The 27324-nt window shown below is 39.6% G+C and overlaps 3 protein-coding genes across 4 annotated transcripts in view; 1 reads left to right on the top strand and 2 right to left on the bottom strand.

Annotated features, from left to right (window-relative positions):
- Nucleotides 1-141: 141 nt before the first annotated feature.
- Nucleotides 142-5407, bottom strand: LOC127949522 (retinol dehydrogenase 8-like). The gene is made up of 6 exons (XM_052546971.1): nucleotides 5261-5407; nucleotides 3541-3702; nucleotides 1596-1775; nucleotides 1380-1473; nucleotides 1001-1184; nucleotides 142-844 (listed from the first exon to the last, which is right to left on the bottom strand). Exons 1-6 carry the CDS (start codon nucleotides 5370-5372, stop codon nucleotides 617-619), a joined length of 960 nt encoding a protein of 319 aa, XP_052402931.1. The 5' UTR covers nucleotides 5373-5407; the 3' UTR covers nucleotides 142-616.
- Nucleotides 5408-6770: 1363 nt separating this feature from the next.
- Nucleotides 6771-22027, bottom strand: LOC127949521 (retinol dehydrogenase 8-like). Its single transcript, XM_052546970.1, has 6 exons — nucleotides 21869-22027; nucleotides 10935-11096; nucleotides 9838-10017; nucleotides 9489-9582; nucleotides 8569-8752; nucleotides 6771-7147 (listed from the first exon to the last, which is right to left on the bottom strand). The coding sequence occupies exons 1-6, from the start codon at nucleotides 21978-21980 to the stop codon at nucleotides 6920-6922; spliced, it is 960 nt and encodes a 319-aa protein (XP_052402930.1). The 5' UTR covers nucleotides 21981-22027; the 3' UTR covers nucleotides 6771-6919.
- A 4164-nt stretch (nucleotides 22028-26191) lies between these two features.
- The window catches only part of col5a3b (collagen, type V, alpha 3b), a 24451-nt gene continuing 23318 nt past the window's right edge, over nucleotides 26192-27324 (top strand). For both annotated transcript variants that reach the window (XM_052546524.1, XM_052546525.1), the window contains exon 1: nucleotides 26192-26408. In XM_052546524.1, coding sequence (XP_052402484.1) covers nucleotides 26315-26408 — 94 coding nt within the window. In that variant the 5' untranslated portion in view covers nucleotides 26192-26314. The remainder of the gene's footprint in view (nucleotides 26409-27324) is intronic.

A 27324-nucleotide genomic window follows, 5' to 3' on the forward strand; every position in this document is an offset into this window, starting at 1 on the left:
TAAATGAATTGTGTCCAAACACTCACAGTATCGCTGCTGAACACAGTTGATCTGGCTCTAATTCAGTCTTTCAGGAGCTTCAGAGCTTCAATCTGCTGCTGGATCACTAGAACATCTTCATCAGCATCTCTTCTTCTGAAATGATGCTCTTTTCTGCTTTATTATTTCTCCACCAGCACAACAGCTTTATATGACAGGAGCCACACAGCTATCACTCAAATATCTCTAGAAATAACATTCAGTTTCAATCAGAAATCTACATTACTATAGTGCTTTATATACAATCAGAAATTATCTCATATTAGGCTCTTACTCTGAAAGCTACAAAGATAATCAACATTTCTCTAACAAAGTATTTGTGCATCTAGAATTTAATCTGTTCAAAGATAGAAATACACATATTTCTGTTTGTACAGTAGTATGCATGTGTTTGAGAGAGAGAGAGAGTGTGTGTGTGAGTGTTAGGCTGGTGATATTGCTAGTGTGTGTGTGTGTGTGTGTGTGTGTTAGGCTGGTGATATTGATAGTGTGTGTGTGTGTGTGTGTGTGAGAGTGTGTGTTAGGTTGGTGATATTGTTAGTTTGTGTGTGTGTGTGTGTGTGTGTGTGAGTGTGTGTTAGGTTGGTGAGATGGATCTTCTCCGTAACCATCCGAAGCTCAAGAACTTCATGATTCTCACGGTAACATGCATGACTCCTCCCAGGTTATACAGCATGTGATAGAAGGTGTGAACAGACAGCCTGCGCGTCTCATCCGCGTACTTCAGCGCCACGATCGGAGTGTACAGAGGATTCGTCAGGTTACGGAACGGAGGCCGTGACGACTCAATCACCTTCTTAGTGCACTGCAGACACACACATCATATGATAAACACTTGAGCTCTGTGAGGTTGGGTGGATCTTATTGGCTCTCAATGTATTAATTGTTCATAATCTGGAAGGAAATCATTCTGAAAGTGAAAACAGTGATATTGTGACCGGGTATGAGTTGATGTTCTCACCTTAGCGACGTCTTTAGGTGTTTGTCCCAGGCCTTGGAAGAGGTTGACTTGTGTGGGCAGGTAGCAGGACCTGAAGTGATGGAGCGTCTCTGGATCAGCACCAACAAACTCCTTCTTAGAGACTTCTTTCATCAGCTTCAGCTCAAACTCAGTGTTTACAGGCCCGGGCTCGATCATGGACACGCTGACACACACACACACACACACACAGAGATGGGAAATACGTTAGACTGAAGTGAGAGACATCAGCACAGATCTAGTGTTCATGCTTTTGATCACTGAAAAAAAAAAAAGAGTCCAAGACCATCAGAAACCTTAAGTCACATGACAGGAAGAGGAAATGAGGAGTGTGAGTCGAATGGCAAATGCTGAGACTCACTAGACGTTAAAATTCATCAGCTGGATGGCGAGACCCTCACACAGTCCCTCCGTGGCAAACTTTGACGCGGAGTAAACATCATTAAACGCCACACCTGTGAAGAACAACATGAGTCTGATTTGTCTGGTGTTTCCACATGTGTGTGATTCAGCAGATCCTCATGAAAGCTCAGAGCGTGTGTGTGTGTGTGTGTGTGTGTGTGTGTGAGCGTCTCACCATGCAGGCCCAGCACGCTGCTGATGACGATGATGTGTCCGGAGCGTCTCCTCTTCATGTCAGGCATCACCTCTTTAATCATGCGCACAACACCGTAGAAATTGGTCTCGAACACCTGCTCCATCTCGTCCAGACTGAGAGCCTCAATCGGCCCCACCAGACCCACGCCAGCGTTATTAACTACACACACAGACCACAGCTTGACTGAACCTTCACTGCTCTAACACAGTGACATGGAGCTTCCATCTTTACCTTCTTCTTCATTACTTGTTTAGTTGCTGTGCTGGATTAATTAGTTAAGCTCATTTATAGGGAAGCGACGAATGTTTGGCAACCAAAATTATTCAGCTGAAAACAGCAAAAACAATAATAAGCAAGACTTAATAAATTGCACCAAACAATGATGTGATGCGATCAAATAGCAACCACTGGAGAGTGAGAGGCATGTATGGCAAGCCGTTTTATCTTAAAATAAATCGTCAATCGTCGTAATTGTATTTATACTAGTAACAATTCAATTAGAGGGCACTCTAATTCAGTTCTAACTAGTAAAAATGCAATTATAGAGCTCTCTAAATAAATTCTTACTAGAAAGAAATCTAGTTACAGAGCTCTCCAATTGTACTCTCACTATTAAAAAAAACTTGTATTAGATTAGATTGTATTACTATTATAAACTTCATTAGATGCAAAACAGATTTGCAACTACACCCATGTACAAAAACAGGTATTTTACAACCAGTAATTTAAATATGCATATTTCCAGGTATAATGAAAATGGCATAATTTCTTAGCGATATATATAATGTTCAATATATGCAAAAGGTTATATATGCAATATGTTCATATAAGTGTAAATAGTGATGAATGTTATACACTAAGTGCAAATTGCAGCATTCTTTGTGAATATGCTATTTACACAGTTTAAATAGAATCTATAGCTATTTGCAACAATGTTAAAATAGCAGGATTTTCTGCTATTTATACTACGTTTTGGAAATGGTGGCAATTATCTGCACCTCAGTATTGTATTACATTATAAATCTGTATGCAATAATAAGTTAATGAGTGTAAATTTAAAAACAAATTTGTAAAAAAAAAAAATAATTAGAGATCTCTTTAATGCAATTTTGTACAAGTAGCAAATAAATTAGAGAGCTCTCTAATTGAATAAGAGTACTCTGCAATTAAACATCTTTAATCAGATTTCTTTACTAGAAACAATTGAATTAGAGAGCACTTTAATGTAATTCTTACTAGTAACAAATTAATTGGAGAGCTCTTTAATTCAATTACAGAGCTCTGCAATGAAACATATCTTTAATTAGATTTTTTACTAGTAATAATTAAATTAGATATCTCTCTAATAGGAATTGTTATAGGAAGGATTCAGTTGTAGAGCTGTCTAACTGGAATTATTAGTAGAAATTGGATGGAAGTCAGAAGGGACGTGTAACTAGTAAGAATTTATTAGTAGAGCTTTCTAATTATAATTGTTACTAGAAAGAACTGATTTAGAGAGCTCTCTAACTGGCATTGTTACCAGTAAGAATTTAATAGTAGAGCTCTCTAATTGAACTGTTACTAGTAAAAATGCAGTAATGATGAGTAACGCTGGGAATATTTAAAGATAAAACAGGTTGGCATAGTCATGCACTCTTTATAATGCAGCTAACATGTCAGCAGTGTGGAAGCATCTGAACTTGTCCAAGAAAGATGCAAAAATCATTACAAGCACTGACAGCAAGAGACTGTTTGAGACTAAGAGACTGTTGTTTTGTAATTGATTTTTTTCTTTGAAAAGCAAGACAAAATTTGTTCAGTTTCGAATTAGGTCAAGATTTTTCATTTCGGTGCATTCCTAATATTTTATATAGAATTACATTCAAATGTTTGGGGTCATTCAAAACTATGTGTGTGTGTGTGTGTGTGTGTGTGTACTCACTCAGTATGTCTACATGTCGATCTCTGATGCTGTCGACACACTGTTTGACAGATTCATCACTGCAGACGTCCAGCGTGAGCAGAGACAGAGTTTTACCGTACACGTCTCCTGCCGCTTCAACTAACTTATCCTTCCTCTTCAGATCCCGCATGGTCCCTATGACTGAACACACACACACACACACAGAAAGAGAGAGGAATAAATACTGAACACACACACACAGAGGAATAAATACTGAATACATACACACACATATATATATACATATATATATATGAATGACCAAAACTTTCCAGAGTGCCTCCACTATCCTACTGTCAAAACAAGATCTTGGCCAAAAAGAAAGCAACTCTTGATGTAAATGTGTGTGTGTGTTTTGTCCAGGTAGTGTTTAATATGAGGGGAATGAATCAGATCTGATTGCCATAGACTCCAGTGAGTTTCTTTCATTAATCACACAAAAAAAATCACATTAATATCAGAAACAAACCCAACAGCCAGTGAGCAGCTGACCGATGAAGACAATCCTCTGAGTCTTAACCTCTGGCAAAGAGTTAATGAGTTAATGAGTTCATTAGTCTTACCATGCTAATCATAGCAGAGTAATCTGAGATCTCAGGCTCAAGCTCTTTTTAATTGTTGTTTATGCAACATTTTACAAACTGAACCGGTTTTCATAATGAATGAACTTTACACAGTTACTGAACTGAACTGAATTAAAACCGCACTGCATTGATCTGAATAATGACACTTCACAGCTGAATCTGCATTCATCTCATATTTGGTCAAGTTTGCATCCTTTATTCTGTTACTTTCATGAAACTGCTTAGAAAAACAAGACTTGTTTTGTATCTAACAATACCAGGTCTGACAAAAATACTTCAAAAATGTCCATCATCCGAATCTCTTTCCTTTTGGAGTGTCTTGAGCTCTACCGAACAAAGAGACTCTTCAGTGAATCTGATCCAAGAGAAGAAAGTGCACTTTCATAAAGACTTGAAGTGCTCTGTTTTTATGTAAAACCTAGTATTAGTAGTTCACTTATGATAACTAAATACATATGTGTGTCCCTGCAGCACAGAAGCAGTCATCAGTAGCACAGATATGTTTGTAGTAACAACACATTGTATGGGTCAAAATTAACCAATTTTCTTTTATGCCAAAGATCATTAGGGTATTAAGTAAAGATCTTATTCATGAAGATATTTAGTAAATCTCCTACCGTAAATATATATATATATATATATATATATATATATATATATATATATATATATATAATTATTAGTAATATACATTGCTAAGAACTTCATCTGAACAACTTTAAAGGTGATTTTTTCTCAATATTTTGATTTCCCAGTATTGTGGTTTGATATCCTAACAAATTATACATCAATGGAAAGCTTATTATTTCAGCTCAAAAAATTACCCTATGACACCTTATGCACATTTTAGTTAATATTCATGGCATCCCAAAATAGCACACTTAGATGTTCTTATGATTATCTTAATAATTCCTAAATAATAACTTTTAGTACATTAAGTACAACATTAGAGCGTGAAGATAAAGCAATTTATGTACAAAATGAAAAATATTTTTTTCACCTGTGCAGTCGGTTGTAGTTTGATGTATTAATTATTTCTTTAAGGTTGTTTGGCAAACTGTACAGTATTTCAGCAAGAACTTTGATGAACTATGAATCACAGATGCGCGTCTTACCGTAGTAGCGCTTCATCTCGTCTCTCGCGAGCATCACGGCGATCGCGAGCCCGATACCGGACGAGCAGCCGGTGATCAGCACCACTCTCTGTCCCTCCGCTGCCATCATCATCTCACCGGGAGAACGGAGCACAACGGAGCACCAGTCTCTCTCTCTCTCTCTCTCTCTCTCTCTCTCTCTCTCTCTCTCTCTCCCTCCCTCTCTCTCTCTCTCTCTCTCTCTCTCTCTCTCTCTCTCTCTCTCTCTCTCTCTCTCCCTCTCTCTCTCCCTCTCTCTCTCTCTCTCCCTCTCTCTCTCCCTCTCCCTCTCTCTCTCTCTCTCTCTCTCTCGAGCGGATTACTCAAACAGCAGATGCACAGTTTGAAATGATGCTCTTTTCTGCTTTATTATGTCTCTCCACAACAGCAGCCTCTGAGCCTCAGCTCGCACTTAAATATCTCTATCAACAGTCCAAAGTAAAGCTAGTGCATGCTATTTTTTATTCAATTAATTAATTAATTTGTTCATTCATTAATGTATTTCCCTCTTCACTGAAAAGTATCTGCACAAATATTATTTATAATTAGTAACCTGGTGGTAATCTAGCCGTAGACGCCTTTTAAAAAAGTATAATTTATTTTATATAAAAATATTAATAATCATCATCATCATAATAACTGTCATTATTATTTTAGTTCCCCAGAGTTCCTACAACTTCCTAGTTCCTGTGGTGCAAACATGCCAAAAAATGGGTATAATAGCTAGATCTTGAATATATCTTCATATAAAAATCTTAATACTGAACATATTATCTTGCGTCATGTTTTGTCCTTTGGAAAATGAACCATGGTTTTATTAGGTCTATGGTAAAAGTACAGCAACCATGTTTCTTTTTTGCAGATTGATTACCATTTGTAGTGTAACCAGAATTTTACTACAGGTACCATGGTGAAACTATATAGTGTGGTTAGTTAGAGTTTTTACCTAACCAGCAGCAATGGTGACATGCAAAACTTCTATTTTAGAAATGGTTTCTATTTATGTGATTCTATTGATGTGCTTTATTTAATGTTAAAGGTGAGTTTGAATATCATATTTTGTGACTTTAATAGCCATACTGAAGGTGCCAGCAGATAGTTTACCTCAGATCTAAACAAAAACACCCTGCAAACTCAATGTGAACCCACAAAAATATTCCATAGCAAGATGGCATCAGTCACTCAGTATGTACATTTAATATTATTTTTGAAGTAGATTATAAACATATCCATTTATTTGCTAGTGCAGTGCACTTCCAGAGAGAGCCCGCCCACACTCGCTTTTGATTGGCTGTGATATTTGAGTGATTCTGTCAATCAGATATGGTGTTGTGTTGTGTCACATTTGGTGTGGACTGCTAAATTGTTTTTTTGCTAGAATCTTGTGGCATCTCTTGTAGTTAGGACTGGGTGTTAGACAAGATGATCCATAACCACTGGAAAGTGTGGGTGTGTGTGTGTGTGTGAGAGAGAGAGCTCTTGAATACATGGCTTATGAGGATACAAATGTTTTAATAAACATGGTTTATGAGGACACTTCCTTTAGGGGTAGGTTTAGGCTTAGGGGACAGAATATACAGTTTGTGCGGTTTAAAAACCATGACACCTATCGCTGTCGCTGTAATCCACATTGAGTGTGTGTTAGGTTGGTGTAATGGCTCGTTTCCGTAAGCATCCACAGCTCAGACACTTCAAGATGTTTAGACTAACATGCATGACTCCTCCCAGGTTATACAGCATGTGATAGAAGGTGTGAACAGACAGGCTGCCCGTCTCATCTGCGTACTTCAGTGCCACGATCGGAGTGTACAGAGGATTCGTCAGGTTACGGAACGGAGGCCGCGGCGACTCAATCACCTTCTTAGTGACCTTCAGAGACACAGACACACAGAGTGAGGGCTTTCTGTTTGCATCCGAATTACATTATTAAAGAGAGCTTATGATATCTTTCTTTTAGTTTTACTAAACCATAGCATTGCATTTGAAACTATAGATCACTTTTATTAAAAATCCTGATGGAATTGCACTGGAATAGTTCAAGTTGTAATAATCTGACTGTCATCGGTTTGCATTAAAAAAAGATGTATCATATCAATCCCAAGTTCAGTATGGAGTACCACAAGGCTCAGTGCTAGGACTGTTGATTTTTCTGTACATGATACAGGAAGACCAGGAGAACCAGGCAAGTCCTCTGCACAGATCCTTTTGGCAAGCTTTAATTCCCTACCAAGGGCCGGTGTTATGTATCTCAATGATTAAGGAGAATGTACTGAATGAATATACCGAATAATATCAATTTACAATCCGATTTGTGTTTCACCCTTAAATTAAACCACACCATGTCCATTTATCTGGCCAGAGGAGAACTTTTCCCCTCACTAAGCCTAGTTTCTCCAAAGTTTTTTTTCTCCATTTCAGTCACCAATGAGTTCCTTACCACTGCCACCTGCTTGCTTAGTTAGGGATACTTAAAGGGTTAGTTCACCCGAGAATGGGAATTTGCTACTCACCCTCGAAGCATCCTAGGTGTATGTGACTTCCCTCTTTCAGATTAATCCAATTGAAGTTATATGAAAAATTATCCTTGCTCTTCCAAGCCTTTCAATAGGGATAAGCGGGTATCTGTAATAAAACTTCCCTCACATGGCTCTGGGGGGTTAATAAAGGCCCCCCTGTGTAAATAAACATCCACATTTCAAACGTAATAAACCCTTTTTTCTCACTTTTGCTGACTGTTGGGAACCAGAAGATGTGCAGGTGGAAGATGGATAATGTATGCATTGAGTGTAGGAGCAAAAAAACTAAGTTTCTTGGGACATTTTATTACAGATGCGCACACTTTATTTCATGTCTTCTGAACTGTTGACAACAAACACCTGCTTACCCCCATTGAAAGGCTTGGAAGAGCAAAGACAATTTTTAATATAACTTCGATTGGATCATTCTGAAAGAGGAAAGTCACATACACCTAGGATGCTTGAGGGTGAATAGAGGATGAACTAACCCTTTAATACTTGGCAGGTTTTATCGACTTGATCGCACAGACAGTAATGGGTGAGGACTGAATTGAGCTAGATAATGACATTTCTCCAGCTGCTTTAGAAATTAAACTCATTACATCTGATTAACTTAACACAGTTATTAATATAAACTAAATTGTCAATAAACTGATTTCTACAAAATTATGTAATTGTCCTTGTTATAGTGTAGAATTTTTGCTATTATATAGACTTCATGGTTATTGTGATTGTTCTTGGTGTGAACAGGCGTTTACTGCCATGATTTCTGACCTTGGCAATGTCTTCAGGTGTTTGGCCCAGGCCTTGGAAGATGTTCGCTGCACTGGACAGGTAGCAGGTCCTGAAGTGGTGAAGCGTCTCTGGATCAGTACCGACATACTCTTTCTTAGAAACATCTGCAAACATCTTCATCTCAAACTCAGTGTGTACGGGCCCGGGCTCGATCATTGACATACTGTCAGGCAGACAAATACACCTCCATCAATAACAGCAGAGAGGAATCACACAGATCAAGAACTGCTGCTCTAAGATCAACCTCAAGAACAGTGCTTATGAAGGACAAGATCCTCCTGCTGGTTTGTTTGTTTTTTCTAAACTAAGTATTCAAATAGTTATTTCATCAGCATTCACTATTCATCAGCAACACCATTTATGACTAATGAACTTTCATGTCATTTTTGTTTAAAGGATGAGGTTTTTTATTCAATTAGTCAATACTCACAAATATCACTTTCTCTGCAATTTGTAACCAATCTATTTTAGTTAATTTCTATGACTTTCTCTGGTCCAGAAATCATACTTTTAAATATCACATCAATGTTTTCCAATGCCACAGTGTTCCTGGTTCCTAAATACATTTGATGTTATCTTGATTCTTTAATTGACTGAACAAATTAGAATGTTTTTAACCATATATCTTGATTTTTAGTTGTTATAGCTTATTTTAAATCGTTAAATATCTTTAAGTCATTTTGTTGTCCCTTGTCTCTGTGATCTTCATTGGGTTTGTACAAGTCCCAGCCCTCCAGACCACCAGAGGGACCCATCACACTCCATCACTCTGATTCTGTTCATGTTGTTTAATCACTGATGAAACGAGTCAAAAAGTATCAGATGCTAAAGACATCAAGTGACAGTAAGTGTAAATGAGAAGATTTAAAGGAGTGTGTCAGAATGATCAGCAAACTCACGTGATGTTAAACTTGAGCAGCTGGACGGCCAGACTCTCGCAGAACCCCTCTATGGCGAACTTTGAAGCCGAGTAAACATCATTAAACACCACACCTGTGAAGAGCAACACGAGTCTCATCTGTACGTCTCATCATGCTTATATCTGCTCTGTGTACTGCAGTTAAGCTGTAAATGTTTCACGTGTTTGTCATTCAGCAGATCATTGGTGTCCATCAGCATGAAGAGCTCTTCTACAGTGTCTATGTGATCAGTATATCAATAATCCTCAAGAAGAGATAATGTCTTAGGAAGAGTTCTTCAACTCCATTAATGAAATGAGAATAATAGTATATAGTGAATGGTGTTTACCCTGCAGGCCCATGGCACTGCTGATGACGATGATGTGTCCGGAGCGTCTCCTCTTCATGTCGGGCATCACCTCTTTAATCATGCGAACCGCACCAAAGAAGTTAGTCTGGAACACCTTCATCATGTCATCTGTACTGAGAGCCTCCAGCGGCCCCACCAGACCCACGCCAGCGTTATTAACTACACACACAGATCACAGATACTTCACCAGCGCATGCATGTAAGGCCTGTCCACACCAACACAGACTTCACATCAAACCAAAAACATTTTAAAAGGTAACTGTAACTTTTTATATCACAATTGTAACTTTATTTCTCACGATTAATCATTTATATCTCGCAATTCTGATATTATAATTCTTTACAATTCTGAGTTTATATGGAAACTTGGAATTGTGAAAAATAAAGTCAGAAATGCAAGAATTGCAAGTTGTAAAGTTAGTTTGACTCTCTGGCAGGAAATATCATGCAAGAAAATATCAGAAATGCAAAGGTACACAAGGATAATTATAAAACACATGCTTTTTTTATTTGTAATATTATTTTCATGTTGGTTTGATGTGCTATGACTGATGTTTGTCATAGATGTTTTTAATTGTGTATTCGCTGTCCTAAACACAATCACAAGGGCTGATACTGGGCAACCTTTCATTTCTAAAACAGAACAAACTGAGTCAAACAGCATTTACAAGGTGTTTGTTTTTTTTTGCACCAAATCTTGACCGCAATCATTGGTTGTGGTGTGAACAGGACCTTCTTCTTAATGATTTATTGTGTTACATCCCTGTACTGACTCTATTTTACTTCTCTTTCAGCAGGACTTCTCACAGAAAACTGGAGTTACTGGAGTTGATTCGACAGCAGTGTCAGTGTGACTCCGTTCACTGATCGCTGTTAATCTGACGATTCAGAAATCATGATCAACAGTACTTCTTTCTTTTACAGATGTGTGTAACTGTGTAACAGACAGAGGAGCACTGCATGACGCTCAAGGCTGAGATTACATGTGAAAGACTGACTTCATCTGCTTAGTCTAAATTGGTCATGTAAACCTAAGACCGGATGAACACAATCCACTTTAGACACTTTAGACTCACTCAGTATGTCTACATGTCGATCTCTGATGCTGTCGACACACTGTTTGACAGATTCATCACTGCAGACGTCCAGCGTGAGCAGAGACAGAGTTTTACCGTACACGTCTCCCACCGCCTCAACTAACTTATCCTTCCTCTTCAGATCCCGCATGGTCCCTATGACTGAACACACACACACACACACACACAGAGAGAGAGGAATAAATACTGAACACACACACACAGAGAGAGAGAGAGGAATAAATACTGAACACACACACACAGAGAGAGAGGAATAAATACTGAACACACACACACACACAGAGAGAGAGAGGAATAAATACTGAACACACACACACAGAGAGAGAGGAATAAATACTGAACACACACACACACAGAGAGAGAGAGAGAGAGAGAGAGAGAGAGGAATAAATACTGAACACACACACACAGAGAGAGAGAGAGAGAGAGGAATAAATACTGAACACACACACACACACACACACACAGAGAGAGGAATAAATACTGAACACACACACACACACACACACAGTGAGAGAGAGAGAGAGGCATGTAAGCATGGTTCTCCCAGAGGGACCGAGACGCTGCATCCTCTAACACACAGTGGTTCTCAACCTTTTTTCCTCCAAGGTCCGTCCTCTCCTAGAAATATTATAGTGTTATTACCTTTGAATTCCATGGAATTATTTTTTAACTAAACAAATTCAAGATAGTCTTAAACATAACGTTCTATATTTGCAAAAATGCTTTCTTTACAACTTAAAAGTACAGACACAAACATGCAAACACATACACTGCGTCTGTTACGAGACTCTGTCCCTCTTAGCTTGAACTGATGGTAAAACGAAGGGCATTATTAACTGTCTTTGCCTTTATCTTGAAATATGAAGCTTGTGATTATGGAAAGGGGCGTCACATTTCTGATTGTGCTTGCGGTGTTCGGCCAATCACAATGCACTGGGTCAGCTGGCCAATCAGAGCAGACTTGTCAGTGGGAGGGGCTTTGTAGAAAATGATGCGTTTGAGAGAGGCGGGGAATAGAGGACCTACACTAATGTACAGTATTTGAAAAATAATGTGTTTTTTTTAACATTAAAGCATGTCAACATATTCTTTTACACCAAATAATGATCTTTAAAAAAGCATCAGAAGAAACAAACTAGTTACTTGAGAAATAAAAACTATAACTTTCTGCCAAGCTGTGTGAGAGGTTGGGTTGTCAGTGGCTTCTTCTGAAGAAAGGTAAGGTACAGGTGGATGTTTTTGGCTCTCTTGGTGCTCCTTCACCATGCACCGCAGCATGGCAGAGTGGTATTATCTTACACAGGTGTCTGCTAGAGCAGCTTCTCTCACCCGTGGGTTGTGGACAAGTGGTAGCCATGGTTTTGTGGTGTGTTGATTACCATTTGTATAACCACAGTTTAACTACAAATACCATGGTTAAACTATGGTTAATAAAGGAAATATTTAGGATTAATGGTTATGTTGTTTATTTTTGTGTTTATAAAACACACAGAGATGAAGAGAGAGACAGAGGACTAGATAAGAATCACAGTGACATCAATATAACACACAATACAAGAGGAGTTTAGGAAAGCATTTGGACACAGGTCATATGCATCAGTCTGTCACTCACTGACGAATCATGAAGCTCATTACCCTGATGACGTGTGTGTGTGTGTGTGTGTGTGTGTGTGTGTGTGTGTGTGTGTGTGTGAGACTGCTGTACCGGATGAAGACGAAGCCACCTGAGAGATCAGTACAGTCATAGCATTAAACCGTAACCCCTGACCCCTGACTCTGAACTTCACGCATCATTGAGTCATTATGGGTTAAATGGCTCTTTTAGGGTTCATGTTAGTCAGATGTCTTAATAATAAAATTAACAGAAGTCTGTAAAACTGTGCATTCACACTCTTACAAATAAAGGATCCTAACTGGGATTCTCACAGTGATGCCGTTTTGGTTCCCCAAAGAACCTTTCAGTGATCAGTTCTTAAAGGAACAATATATTCTTCCTGTGAATAATATCATCTAAAGAAGCTTTTGTGCAGTGGACAGATTCGGATGTTAAATGTTCCTCGGTGAAGCTTTTCAGAGTGTTTAGCCTCTGACATGTGTTACAGCGGATTATGCTAATCAGAGATAGAGGTCAGCTCAGCGCGTGCACACACACACACGCACGCGCACGCGCGCACACACTGATTAAGAGCTGCTTCCCTGCCCACAGATGCTCTTCAACACGTGTGCGTCATTATAGGATCCTACTCACATCTTTATTAATATATTAATTCATCAGATCTGATCTTCTATTGTCAGCAGCATCATTAACCAACCCTACATTAGTAATCCGAAAACCTCTGTGTTATTTTGGCATTACTTATTATTTATATAGCCCTAATTATAATAGTATTTTTATTTAAAATGTTTAATGCGCTTTTATTTTTTATATTTTCAATTTAATTTTCAAACTTTATTCTCATTGTTATTTTTTTTTTCTTCATTTTATTTGTTTTTAATATTTCTATATTTATTTCAGATAATAGTTGTGACGTAGAGGTTCTGGCTAAGGCAGTTAACTCAAATCACACTTCACAGAACAGTAAATTACCCACACATTTAGAAAAATTGCAAAAAACAGTTTTTCTCTTATTCTTTTTAATGCAACTCAAAATGGTCTTATTTCTTTTTCAATATCTCTTGCTTCAAAGCATGTTAAAGTAAACAACCAATAAACAACCAAAAATAAACCATCTCATGAATCAATACACCATATAGGGCAGCATCAAGGGACCGTTTGTCTTTCAACTGAGTGAGAATAATACAATAATACCCTGGTCAATGACTCAAGTCAACATCAATAAATATTCAAACAATAACATTACACATAACACTTCGGTGTATCAAGTCCATAAGCGAACCAAACATAACCCATTAACTCATATCACATTCATTCATATACATAAGGTTCGTTCAACAGTTCTGATGACCCTTCTGAATGCTTGTGTTCTTGACTGCTCGTGTTCTTAAATGAAGGGTTTAAAGTGGAAATGATTGATGTTTGTGTGTGTGTGTGTGTGTGTGTGAGTTAGATGTCCAGTAGACCCATTTTTTCGAGAGTCATTGATGATTAATCAGCTTAGTGGAGATAGTGAACTTTTCAAGGCCTACCTGGAGTCCAGTGCACAATCAGGGGATTTGCAGTCCAGCCAAAACACCACAAACGCACTCAAAGTTACAGCGTTCCAACCCCACGTAGTTCAAACACAGCTCATAAACTAATGGGAAACATCTGAACACTCGTCCACTGTGCAGCCAGAGGGACTTCTGTAACACCGTACACTTCAAGCTTGTAGTTTCATTGTCAGCGGCTTTACTTCACAGCATCTACTGTCTGCTAATTCAGCTTTCATATGGCCCAGACACCACAAGGAAAGGAGCAGTTTGCAGGAATTGTAGAACCCAGGCACTCCTCCGCAGCGCAACAAATGAAGCTTACTTAAGACAGTCATCTCCTATTTTGTTTTTTTCCATTTTGCACATTTTAAACATCTATTACCAGGCAGTTCAAAATTCTGACCATCGATTCAGCAGACAAAGACTCAGTGGACACACACTCAACACTCACGATCACCTGTTTTTAAATTGATTTGATCACTCAATTTCCTCCAGCTGACTGACTCCTCCCACTTGGTGCATTGCATTTTGGGCTTTGTAGTTCGTTTTCGTCACACTCCCCCTCCGTTGGACAAGGCATCTCATAGTTCCTTATGAGATGTTGAAACATTAAAATCCGAAGAACTCTTCATCAGTTGAGGATTCCTGAAAGAGATCAATAAGGTTTTGTCTGTCTTGTGCTTCTACTTCAGAGGCAGTTGGAAAACAGGGCTTTAAATTGCAAACATGGACAACACGAACATCTTCACCTGTAGATTCCAGTGCTATTTGGTAATTCACTGGTCCCATTTGTTGGATTACCCGGTATGGTCCTTTCCATTTTGGTGCAAGTTTAGCAGTGAAATTGTGCTTTGCACTGGACTGTGAAAAGTGTCTCATCCATACTCGATCCCTTTCTTTGAATAACAGGTCCCGTCGATTCTTATTGTAATTTCGAAGCTGTCTTTGATGTGCTTTCTTACTATTCTCTATTGCTCTAGCTTGCAATTGTTTTAAGTGATACACAGTGTCATAATGGGGTGCATCGGGTGACAGATCACAGCTTTCACCTTTCAGAAGCTTGTCCATGGGCCCCTGTAGTTTCCTTCCCAAGTGAAGTTCTGCAGGAGACATTCCAGTGGTTTCTTGCACTGCAGAGTTAATTGCAAATCTGATTTCTGGTAGGTATTGGTCCCATCGTTTATGATTATCTTCTACAAATGCCGCAATCATACTTTTAAGAGTTCGATTGACTCTTTCGGTCATGTTTGTCTGCGGGTGGTATGCTGTAGTTAATTTTGGTGTTACATTCCAACTCTCACACACTTCTTTAAATATTGCAGACACAAACTGTGTACCTCTGTCAGATACAAGAAAGTCTGGAACTCCCCATCTGGTTAGTACCTCTTTTCGGAATACAGTTGCAACAGTTTTGGCAGTAGCAGTACGAATGGGGAACAGTTCTACCCAACGAGTGAAGTAATCAACAAAGACTAAAAGGTATTCATTTTGGTTAGTGCTACGGGGCAATGGTCCCATGATGTCTACACCCATGATCTGATTTGGTTGTGTGCTATTAATCTTCTGCATTTTACCAGCAGGTTTCCGTTGTTCAGATTTTAGGGTCTGGCATTTAACACATCTTTTGACAAACTGTTTTATATCGGACCACATCCCAGGCCAGAAAGCAACTTCTTGAATTCTCTTGTAAGTTTTAAAGATTCCTGCATGTCCACTCGTGGGGTCACAGTGATAGTGTTCCAGTATAGCTGGCACAAGATCTTTGGGGAGGAAGATACGATAGTGTGATTGATTTTCGGACACTGTTTTTAGATAAAGCTTATCTTCAATTACCTCATATTTTTCCTGCTGCCCTCCCTTGTCCTCAGCCAGAGTTTGAAATATCTGCACAATCTCTGGGTCACTGTGTTGTTTCTCCCAAATTAGTTCATCTGTAATTGGAAGGGTATTTACATCTTTCTGATTTGAATACAAATTAAAGTTTGCATGGGGGGCGAGCCGTGAAAGTGCATCAGGAGCAGCATTCAGTTTCCCTTTTCGATATTCAACAATAAAATCATACTTTTGCAATTGCAGTGCCCATCGAATGAGACGGCTGGTAGTTTTAGGTGAACTCATCACCCACTGCAAAGCAGAGTGATCCGTCACGACAGTGAACATTCTGTGTTCAAGATAGTGCTGCCATTTCTCTAATGCCCATATTACAGCTAAGCATTCTTTTTCTGTTGCAGAATAATTTGACTCCGCGGGATTAAGAGCTCGACTGGCATAAGCAATTACCTCTTCTATACCTTGTCCTCTCTTTTGGGTCAGCACTGCACCCAGTCCTGTCTCACTGGCGTCTGTATATACAATGAAGGGATGCTCGAAATTGGGATGTCCGAGGATTGGTGGAGTCGTTAGGCATGTTTTCAATTCTTCAAAGGCCTGTTGGCATTGTGGTGTCCATTGAAAAACTCGGCCCTTTTTCTTTAAGGAATTAAGTGGTTCAGCAATTCTGGAAAAATTTGCAACAAACCGGTGGTACCACCCAGCTAGTCCAAGAAACCGCTGGACTTCCTTCAGATTTCTTGGAACAGGATAGTTTTGAATAGCTTCCACTTTACTTGGGTCAGCTGTAATGCCTTTGTTATTTATTACATGACCTAGGAATGTAACTTCAGGCAAGCAGAACTTACTTTTATGAAGATTGATGGTTAAGCCAGCTTCTTGTAATTTCTGGAAAACAGCTTGGAGGTCAAAGAAATGCTTAGCAACAGATGGGGAATAGACAATAATATCATCGATATATACAAAGCAAATACTTCCACGTAGGTCTCCCAAGACAGTCTCCATAAGACGTTGAAAAGTTGCTGGAGCATTTTTAAGTCCAAAGGGCATTACATTGAAGTGAAATAGCCCCGCAGGGGTTGTAAAGGCAGTCTTTGCTTTACTGGAAGCATCCATAGTAACTTGCCAGTACCCACTATTAAGGTCTAGTGTGGAAAAGATAGCAGATCCTGAAAGTGACTCCAAAATTTCAGTGAGGTTTGGCATTGGGTATGCGTCGCTGTCAGTTATAGCATTTAACTTGCGATAGTCAACGCAGAACCGAAGTTGTCCATTTTTTTTCGGCACTAGGACCACCGGAGAAGACCAACCTGATTGTGAAGGTTCCACAATGCCGGTCTCCAGCATTTCCTGGAGCTGCTGATTCACTATGGCTTGCTTGAAAGGGGACATTCGATAAGGCCTTTGTTTTATGGGTATCTGATGATGCGTGTAGATTTTATGTTGAAGTACATTAGTCCGTCCCAACCGAAGAGTGCACACTTGAGGATTTGTTTGTAGAAGGTGATTTAACTGTTGCTTTTGATCAGGTGGTAAGTGAGCTGCATCCACTGCTTGGTAGATGAGTGTTGCATCATCTTCACGGTCACCATCTTTCAAGGCAAAGGGCAACATTAAGGGTGGAACAGAACTTAAGAGGGCCATACTTGGAGTGGAACGGTGAGCGATGGTTCCATCTTGCATACATTGGAATCTCATCGGCGGTGGCACGCTGGCATGACCAGGCTGGAAGTAGTAGTCCACTTCTGGTTTGGAGTTAAAGGAATACTTCCCCTGCGACACATTTATCTGCATTCCACTAAAGAAGATGAAGTCTAGACCCAAAACAATAGAATAAGCAAGAGCTTGGGTTGTCAGCACAGCAACAGGTAAGGGGAAAATTTGGTCATGCAATTTAAGAGAAACATTCAACCATCCCAGAGGCACTTCAGTCTTCCCATTGGCCAAATATAATGGTCCAAGAGTCCAAGGACTAAGGCTTTGTTCTGAGGGATCTAGTTCTTTACCTAAGCTTTCATGAATTAGGGTATAACTTGCCCCAGTGTCAACAATGGCTTTACCGGTCCAGGTACCAATACTGACTGGCACGATTAATTGTTGGGGTATAACAGCAAATTTTGGTTCATGTCTGAAAATTACCTTCTCCTGTAAAGCATTTGCAGTAGTCACTGAATTGTTAGTGGGTTTACCTCTGGATTTCGAAGGAAAGGTTGGTTGCATGTTAACAGCATGTTGGGCTGATGGTTGAAAAGGCTGTGAGGATAAAGTAAACTGGGGACAGTTACCAGGAGAATGATGGCCTTTACACCTCCAGCATTGAACTTGTGGCTTCTCTGGAAGTCTGTTAACATTGGGACCTTTAAACCCAGTTTGACTGTGCTTTGAGCTCAACCGGTAGTCATACTGCAACTGTTGAAGATGATCCTTCTCAAGTTGTTGTCCAAGTCGTACCAATTCTTCCACAGTGGACACACGACCACGCAACTGGCTGGCCAGGTAAGGTTTTATGTTTTTCAGAATCATCTTGACCAAGTCCGACTCGCTGAAGTTAGGCTTCCACCTTTTGCAAAGTGCTCTATATGTAAAGGCAAAGTCTCTTACAGATTCTCTCTCACCTTGGGTTCTGATTCTGACACGCTCAGCAAGTTCATCCTCATAGTCTTCAGAGAGAAAAGCAGTAAGGAATGAAGACTCAAACTCGCACCAGGTAGTTATCGCAGTTCTGGCAACTTCCCACCAATCCCGGGCAGTTCCATGTAGGACTGTTCTAAAGGTAGCTAGAATTTCAGGATCAGATAAAGGATGTAATGCAAGAAAATCCTTACATTTAGTTAAATACAACAGAGGATCAGAGTCATCTGATGGTCTTCCGAAAGTAGGAAAGGTTAACTTGAGATGGTCACTCTTGACAGCATTCACGGGAGGTGATACACCAATGGAAGGGGGAGGTGATTCTGTTTCAGTTTCCTTCTGTGGGTTCAGAGGTGTTTTGTGTTCAGTACTCATTGTTAGCTCACTCATTTTATCACTGAGGCGGTCAAGTTGGAAGGTCCAATGTGAGAAATCTTTTACAAATTCATTGTTACTTTTTTGACAGTTTTGTTGGACAGCTTTAATGTCTGAGAAATCTTTAACAAGTTCACTGTGGCTTTTTTGGAAGTTTTTCTGGACAGCTCTGATGTCTTCTTGAACCTCTTGTTGAAGTTGCTCTACCATAAAACGAATATTGGATACCAATGATTTCTCAACTTTGTGGATTTCATCTTTAATTAACAACTTCATTGTTTTTACAATTTGATCTGTCTCAGTTTCAGTCTGTTGTTTATCTTTTGACAAAATCTTTGAAATTTGTTGAGTGTGGTTGTCCACTTTATCAGCAAGACTTTCCAATTGGCTTTTAAGTTGCAAAGAACTCTGCTTCTGTTCACTAGTAAGTGCACTTACAGCTTTCTCTTGCTTCTCCATGAGGTCAAGCAATTTGTCCCAGTTACCCTGGACCTGGGAAGTAAGATGTCCGATCTCCCTTGCAGGTGTAGGAAACGCTCTGGGTAAATCATACTGAGTCCCTGAAGACACTTGAGAACCATTCCCTGTGGGAGAAGGAGTACACAGTTGGATCTGGTTCTGGTTTCCATTGCTCCCATTCCATACAAGAGGTTGCACAGGTGTACCAGGGGGAAGGTTTGAAGGAGCAAACTGCACATGGGTTCTTGATTGTAATGCGGTCGATTGACTGGGAGTGTAAGGATAATTAGACTCCCGAGTTTGCAGGGCAGGTGCCCAGACTGGAGTGGCAACATCTGGAACATCAGGAATATCAATGTCAACCAGGGTTGACGACGATGGGTGCAAGGCATCAGCCATTCTATACAGTGTGATGGATAGGGTACTTGTAGGCTATGTGTTGTCAGTAGATGAAGTGCAAAACAATTATTCTTATAATTCGCAACTGAGATTACTTCTCTTTGGTCACGGATTACAAACTTAACACCACAGGTTCAAAATGAGAATGGGTTTCTACAACAATTCACATTATTCACACCCTTCATTATATGGGCTCAAGTTAAGTTCACATCACTTTAGTTAATTAGCTTTATACTTCACAATTAAATGAAAATAAAACAGTGTACAATTAATAAATTAAGGTTTCCAGCACAAAGTCACAAAGTTCAGAACAATTCTTTACCCTATGGCCTTACACTTTTAGTTCAATACAGTTTCTAAAGTAACCACAAAAAAATATTGAAATTACAATGAGAATCATCACAGAAGATGCTTCAAGATTAATTTTACAAGTTCTATTTTTAAATTCAAGTCCCTGTTCGGGCGCCATTTTCTGTGACGTAGTGGTTCTGGCTAAGGCAGTTAACTCAAATCACACTTCACAGAACAGTAAATTACCCACACATTTAGAAAAATTGCAAAAAACAGTTTTTCTCTTATTCTTTTTAATGCAACTCAAAATGGTCTTATTTCTTTTTCAATATCTCTTGCTTCAAAGCATGTTAAAGTAAACAACCAATAAACAACCAAAAATAAACCATCTCATGAATCAATACACCATATAGGGCAGCATCAAGGGACCGTTTGTCTTTCAACTGAGTGAGAATAATACAATAATACCCTGGTCAATGACTCAAGTCAACATCAATAAATATTCAAACAATAACATTACACATAACACTTCGGTGTATCAAGTCCATAAGCGAACCAAACATAACCCATTAACTCATATCACATTCATTCATATACATAAGGTTCGTTCAACAGTTCTGATGACCCTTCTGAATGCTTGTGTTCTTGACTGCTCGTGTTCTTAAATGAAGGGTTTAAAGTGGAAATGATTGATGTTTGTGTGTGTGTGTGTGTGTGTGTGAGTTAGATGTCCAGTAGACCCATTTTTTCGAGAGTCATTGATGATTAATCAGCTTAGTGGAGATAGTGAACTTTTCAAGGCCTACCTGGAGTCCAGTGCACAATCAGGGGATTTGCAGTCCAGCCAAAACACCACAAACGCACTCAAAGTTACAGCGTTCCAACCCCACGTAGTTCAAACACAGCTCATAAACTAATGGGAAACATCTGAACACTCGTCCACTGTGCAGCCAGAGGGACTTCTGTAACACCGTACACTTCAAGCTTGTAGTTTCATTGTCAGCGGCTTTACTTCACAGCATCTACTGTCTGCTAATTCAGCTTTCATATGGCCCAGACACCACAAGGAAAGGAGCAGTTTGCAGGAATTGTAGAACCCAGGCACTCCTCCGCAGCGCAACAAATGAAGCTTACTTAAGACAGTCATCTCCTATTTTGTTTTTTTCCATTTTGCACATTTTAAACATCTATTACCAGGCAGTTCAAAATTCTGACCATCGATTCAGCAGACAAAGACTCAGTGGACACACACTCAACACTCACGATCACCTGTTTTTAAATTGATTTGATCACTCAATTTCCTCCAGCTGACTGACTCCTCCCACTTGGTGCATTGCATTTTGGGCTTTGTAGTTCGTTTTCGTCACATAGTCAGCTAGTAATCAAGGAAACGTTTAATGTTAACGTTTTTCATAGATTAGTTTTATTTTATTTTATTTCACCTTTATTTCCGTTCACCGAGAGCGATCTTTAATGTTTTAAATTAACAACAGTACATCTCAGAGACGTCTGCAATACATCTGCGAGACACACTTTTAGAGTTTACTTCTTTAGGATGTTCCCTGTCAGATGTCAAATATATATTAGATGTCTTTAAGATGTTTGTGACTTAGAATGAATGTAAAACTGACATCTTAAAGACGTCTTTCAGGTGTGTTATCTGAGCTCGGTCTTTCTGTCACTGTATTTCTCTAACTAGGGTTGTCTGTCACTCTGAAGTAATAATAACTGTACTGTGGTATTTTTCCAGAAACGTTGGTGAATGTTGTTACCGTAGTAGCGCTTCATCTCGTCTCTCGCGAGCATCACGGCGATCGCGAGCCCGATACCGGACGAGCAGCCGGTGATCAGCACCACTCTCTGTCCCTCCGCTGCCATCATCATCTCACCGGGAGAACGGAGCTGCTGCTTACCGTGGTTATTACTGTCTCCTCAGCGCGCGCTCTCAGCGGATCAGCGCACGGGAGCGCGCACGGATCACCCAAACCACCTGCAAAGTTTGATAGTCATCGCCTTCATGAAACACAATCACATTATTGGGCGTATTACTATTTAACAAGCTACTTTTAGTGAAATCCTTTTTTGTTTTCTCAACTGCTTACACACAGAATTTTCCTTGTCACAGTTTCTGAAAGCTGACACTCCACACACACCAAATCTACACCAGACACTAATTGTCCAGACACACACACTATTTCAATTTCATTAAACACTTTTCGCAAAACATAAGGAACAATTCTCTATGTACCACACAAAATCTAACAGGAATTAATATTATGGAAAAGGTGTTTACAATGTTTGCTTTTGAGATGCGTTTTGCATAGCAAGTGAAGCGATACACAGAATGTACAGTGGAGTTGCTATATACAGTATTGAGCAGATAATACACAGAATAGGAATAGAGGATTACACATTTATATTACAGATTATATAACTGTATAGAAAAGTATCTGCAGGTGTTTTGCATTTTGTGTGTGCAATGGGTTTGTGTGCAAAATTTGTAAAGAAAAAGTCGAAGTTGAGCATGTGTGTGAGCATACACAAACTGCAGTGAGTGAAGCAGTATAATCCGTGTGAGAGCGCCACCCAGCGGTCACTGCTCTGGACAGCTGAGCACATCTGAACGTGCAGAGTCTGAAACAGCTCTTTCTTAATTTTATTTCATGTCACGTTTCTTTGTTGATAATTACTTTATTTACAGGTTATGAAATGACACGAAAGATTGTGTCTTCTGGGCATATGAGCTCAAGTCAAGTCACCTTTATTTATATAAAACAAAACAGATGGTGTCAAAGCAACTGAACAACATTAATTAGGAAAACCATGTCAATAATGCAAAATGACAGTTAAAGGCAGTTCATCATTGAATTCAGTGATGTCAACTCTGTCCAGTTTAAATCGCTGTAGATGAAGTGACCCCAACTAAGCAAGCCAGAGGCGACAGCGGCAAGGAACCGAAACTCCATCGGTGACAGAATGGAGAAAAAAACCTTGGGAGAAACCAGGCTCAGTTGGGGGTCAGTTCTCCTCTGACCAGACGAAACCAGTAGTTCAATTCCAGACTGCAGCAAAGTCAGATTGTGCAGAAGAATCATCTGTTTCCTGTGGTCTTGTCCTGGTGGTCCTCTGAGACAAGGTCTTTACAGGGGATCTGTATCTGGGGCTCTAGTTGTCCTGGTCTCCGCTGTCTTTCAGGGATGTAGAGGTCCTTTCTAGGTGCTGATCCACCATCTGGTCTGGATACGTACTGGATCCGGGTGACTGCAGTGACCCTCTGATCTGGACACAGACTGGATCTGGTGGCTACGGTGACCTCAGAACAAGAGAGAAACAGACTAATATTAGCGTAGATGCCATTCTTCTAATGATGTAGCAAGTACATAGGGTGTTATGGGAAGTGTTCCCGGTTTCCGGTTTACCTAATTAATGCAGCCTAAAAATCCTTTAACGGATTTGGATATTAGTAGCGTATTAGTGTGTTATATGTAAGCCAGGTTAAAGAGGTGGGTCTTTAATCATTAGACGTTGTGTTCACACCTTCAGTTAAGAACCTAGGTGTTATGAAGAGAGTCAGAGGCATACGGATCCAAATGCACAATTTATTTAGAGAATGGTCAGACAGGCAGAAATCAGGAATGGCGTCAGGTGTGTCAGGGATAACCAGAATTGAAACCAGAAACAAGCGGAGATCAGGGCAGGCAGCAGAGAAATCAGAGTCGAATACACAGTCCAAAGGTCAAACACGGGAATAACTAACACAGGGGGAAAAGGCTAGTGAATGTCAGACTGGCTAAACAAGACTTCACAGTGAGTGAGAGTGATAGTGCTGCTTTTATGTGTGTAACTGAGGTGCAGGTGTGGCAAGGAAATTGGCTGATGAATGAGGTGCAGGTGTGGCAAGGAAATTGGCTGATGAATAAGGTGCAGGTGTGGCAAGGTGATTGATGCAGTGACTCATGGGGAATGTAGTTCGGGTGTGGTGCAACAGTATGAGAGGTGCTAATGTCCAAGTGATGATAGGGTGACATCTGGTGGTTGATGGGTGGAATGGTCCTGAGTGGAGTGCCCTCTACTGAAGTTCATGGCCACTCCAGCTAATGATCGTGACACTAGGTGTGTTATTTGATAGCAATCTTTCCTTAGAAAGCCACGTTTCTAGCATTTGTAAAACTGCATTTTTCCATCTCAAAAATATATCTAAATTACGGTCTATGCTCTCAATGTCAAATGCAGAAATGTTAATCCATGCATTTATGACCTCAAGGTTAGATTATTGTAATGCTTTATTGGGTGGTTGTTCTGCACGCTTGGTAAACAAACTACAGCTAGTCCAAAATGCAGCAGCAAGAGTTCTTACTAGAACCAGGAAGTATGACCATATTAGCCCAGTCCTGTCCACACTGCACTGGCTCCCTATCAAACATCGTATAGATTTTAAAATATAAATGGTTTAGCACCTCAGTATTTGAATGAGCTCTTTTTACATTATACTCCTCTACGTCCGCTACGTTCTCAAAACTCAGGCAATTTGATAATACCTAGAATATCAACATTACCTAATATTGTTTGGGAGGCAGACACACTTTTGCAGTTTAAATCTAGATTAAAGACCCATCTCTTTAACCTGGCATACACATAACATACTAATATGCTTTTAATATCCAAATCATGTCTGTATATTTGTATTTGATGGCTGAGTCATAAAAAAGTTAAAGACCCTTGAGGATGTTTCAGACAAACACATTGTCAGCTGTGAGCACGAGAAACACAGACGGATGTCTGAAAGTACGCATGGAATCTGGTGAAAGACACACACACACACATACACACACACACACACACACAGGTACTGCTGCGACATGCTAATGTTATTTAAACAGGAGTAGATGTTTATTCAACACAGTATAACATCACTCATTTGTATCATTCTTTGTGTTTTATCTAGCTGCAGATGCTGGGACAGCTTGATTTAGGTCATTGAGGTCAAGGTTGGGTCAGCTGCAGGGGTTGACCTTTGACATCACCTTCACAGAATCACACACTTTTGGGGTTTCATGGAGAACATAGTCAAAGGTTTGCAAAAGAGCGATTCATCACCAACATGAATGAAGTGTGTGTGTGTGTGTGTGTGGAGCCTTAGGCTCACTTCAAGCAGGAATTTGGAATCTGCCAGAGCACATTTTATTTTATTAGTTAAGCAGCTCAACATCTTGTTCGAGCATGTTTAAGAGAGAGAGAGAGTGTGTGTGTGTGTGTGTGTGTGTGATCTGGGTGCGGTCTTGGAGAGTAAGTTTGTATGTTTCACTGAAGTCTGTGAAATGGTTCATTTATTAATTATGAGCTATTGTTTGAACACTGATGACTTCTGGAAGCGGGCAAGTGCTACAAATGAACTTTCCCTCTGATCACAGTCTGTCCAGAACATATCTGATCCTCAGCAAAATCAGAAGACTGCTACAAGCCTATTCTAAAATGACATGCAGACTATTTTAGGACTAGGGTTTTTGTTGTTGTGGTTGTGTGTTTTTTTTTCATGACAATTAAACACATTCACTCCACAATACCCTTTAAAAATATATGGTAAAAGTTGCTGATGGGTCAACATATTAAAAATATGACAAACTCAAAACAAAGTCATATTGTGTTAACAAATGAAGCTATGATTCCCATGTTGAAGAAAGAGACACTGTTTATTTGTCGCACAAACTGAATTGTCACATATGATTTAGTTATCAACAGCTGAGCTGATACTTGTTCAAATGCTGCTAGAAGATCTGAATCTGGAGTGTGAAGAACAGATCAGAGAGAGAGAGAGACACAGAGAGAGAGAGAGAGAGAGACTGAGAGAGAGAGAGAGAGAGAGACACGGAGAGAGAGAGAGAGAGACCCACACACACACACAGAGAGAGAGAGAGAGAGAGACACACACACACACACACAGAGAAAGAGAGAGAGACACACACAGAGAGAGAGAGAGAGACACACACACACACACACACACACAGAGAGAGAGAGAGAGAGAGAGAGAGAGAGAGAGAGAGAGAGAGAGAGAGAGAGAGAGAGAGAGAGAGGCTCATATGGGACAGAGCAGATAAACCCCAGCAGTGTGTCTCTTCTCCTCCAGGTCTGCTCGGGATCCTCAGCTCCAGGAGCGACACACACACACACACACACACACACACGCCTCGCGAGCGCCGCGCGGTCCGGTGCAGCTGAGGATGATGATGAGGATGATGAAGAGTCGCCGGTTCACCGGAATCGCGCCGCTGATGATGAAGATGATGATGATGATGATGCACGCGGCACGAGCAGGTACATGTCTTCAGCTCGCTTACTTTAATCTGAGACATCACAGTTAGTCCTCGTGCTTCAGTTCACATCGCTTTATCATAATATCATAATATCGTGATGATGAAGAACCACGATCATGATGATGATGATGATGATTCACTGAAATATGAAGAGACTCTGATTATTAATATTAATATTATTGTCATAAGTTAAGACATTATGATGTAATAAACTCACTCGCTGTTATATTTCTGATTAAATTCAGATTAAATTAAAAAACAGATGTAACTTTAATCAGTTACAGTTACTGAGAAAAAATGTGTAACTAACAGTTAGCTACTTCTGAAGATTTGGACGATTATCTGAATATTTTCACACACATACAGATCTGATAGACTGATTATAGAATATGAAACTTCAGTGTTAGAATATAAAACATGCTTATGTTTTATTTTCTGTTTGGGTTTATGTAAAAAGCTTTATTATTTCTAAGTAATTGTCAGATGCCAGTGTTTTCAATCATAGTTATGCAAAGATCTGATTTCAAAACAGTTTCATAGCTATTGAACTAGATCTTATGATTTAACCTCAGAACTATCTCCAAGTAAAAAGAGTCTGATTTATAATAATTAAATGATTATGATCTTAAGTGTTGGAGGATTGTGAATGTCTGTCAGTAATCAGAGTTTGACTGTACGTGATGATTATGAGAATGATTAACCCTTCAGAAAAATACATTTAGATAACACTATCACATGCAATCAGTGGCATGACTTTAATAAAGTATTAGGAATAAATACTCTGCTCATTACATGTTAAACTGAGTAATCTGTAACAGATTTCCAGAGTATCCTCCCAACACTGGACAGATGTTTGTGTTCATTTAATCGTGATTTTCACACATCATTAAAACCCAGACCAACTCAATTCACTCAGA

This window comes from Carassius gibelio, chromosome B1 (assembly GCF_023724105.1).
Source record: "Carassius gibelio isolate Cgi1373 ecotype wild population from Czech Republic chromosome B1, carGib1.2-hapl.c, whole genome shotgun sequence".
NCBI lineage: Eukaryota > Metazoa > Chordata > Actinopteri > Cypriniformes > Cyprinidae > Carassius > Carassius gibelio.

Coding starts and splice junctions, on each gene's coding strand:
- LOC127949521 (XM_052546970.1), bottom strand. CDS start 21,980: ATGATGATGGCAGCGGAGGGACAGAGAGTGGTGCTGATCACCGGCTGC. Junction 10,018..10,934: donor TCGACATGTAGACATACTGA/GTGAGTCTAAAG, acceptor CTGTGTGTGTAG/TTAATAACGCTGGCGTGGGT. Junction 8,753..9,488: donor CTGCTCAAGTTTAACATCAC/GTGAGTTTGCTG, acceptor TCTGCCTGACAG/TATGTCAATGATCGAGCCCG.
- LOC127949522 (XM_052546971.1), bottom strand. CDS start 5,372: ATGATGATGGCAGCGGAGGGACAGAGAGTGGTGCTGATCACCGGCTGC. Junction 3,703..5,260: donor CGAGATGAAGCGCTACTACG/GTAAGACGCGCA, acceptor GTGTGTGTTCAG/TCATAGGGACCATGCGGGAT. Junction 1,776..3,540: donor TCGACATGTAGACATACTGA/GTGAGTACACAC, acceptor CTGTGTGTGTAG/TTAATAACGCTGGCGTGGGT.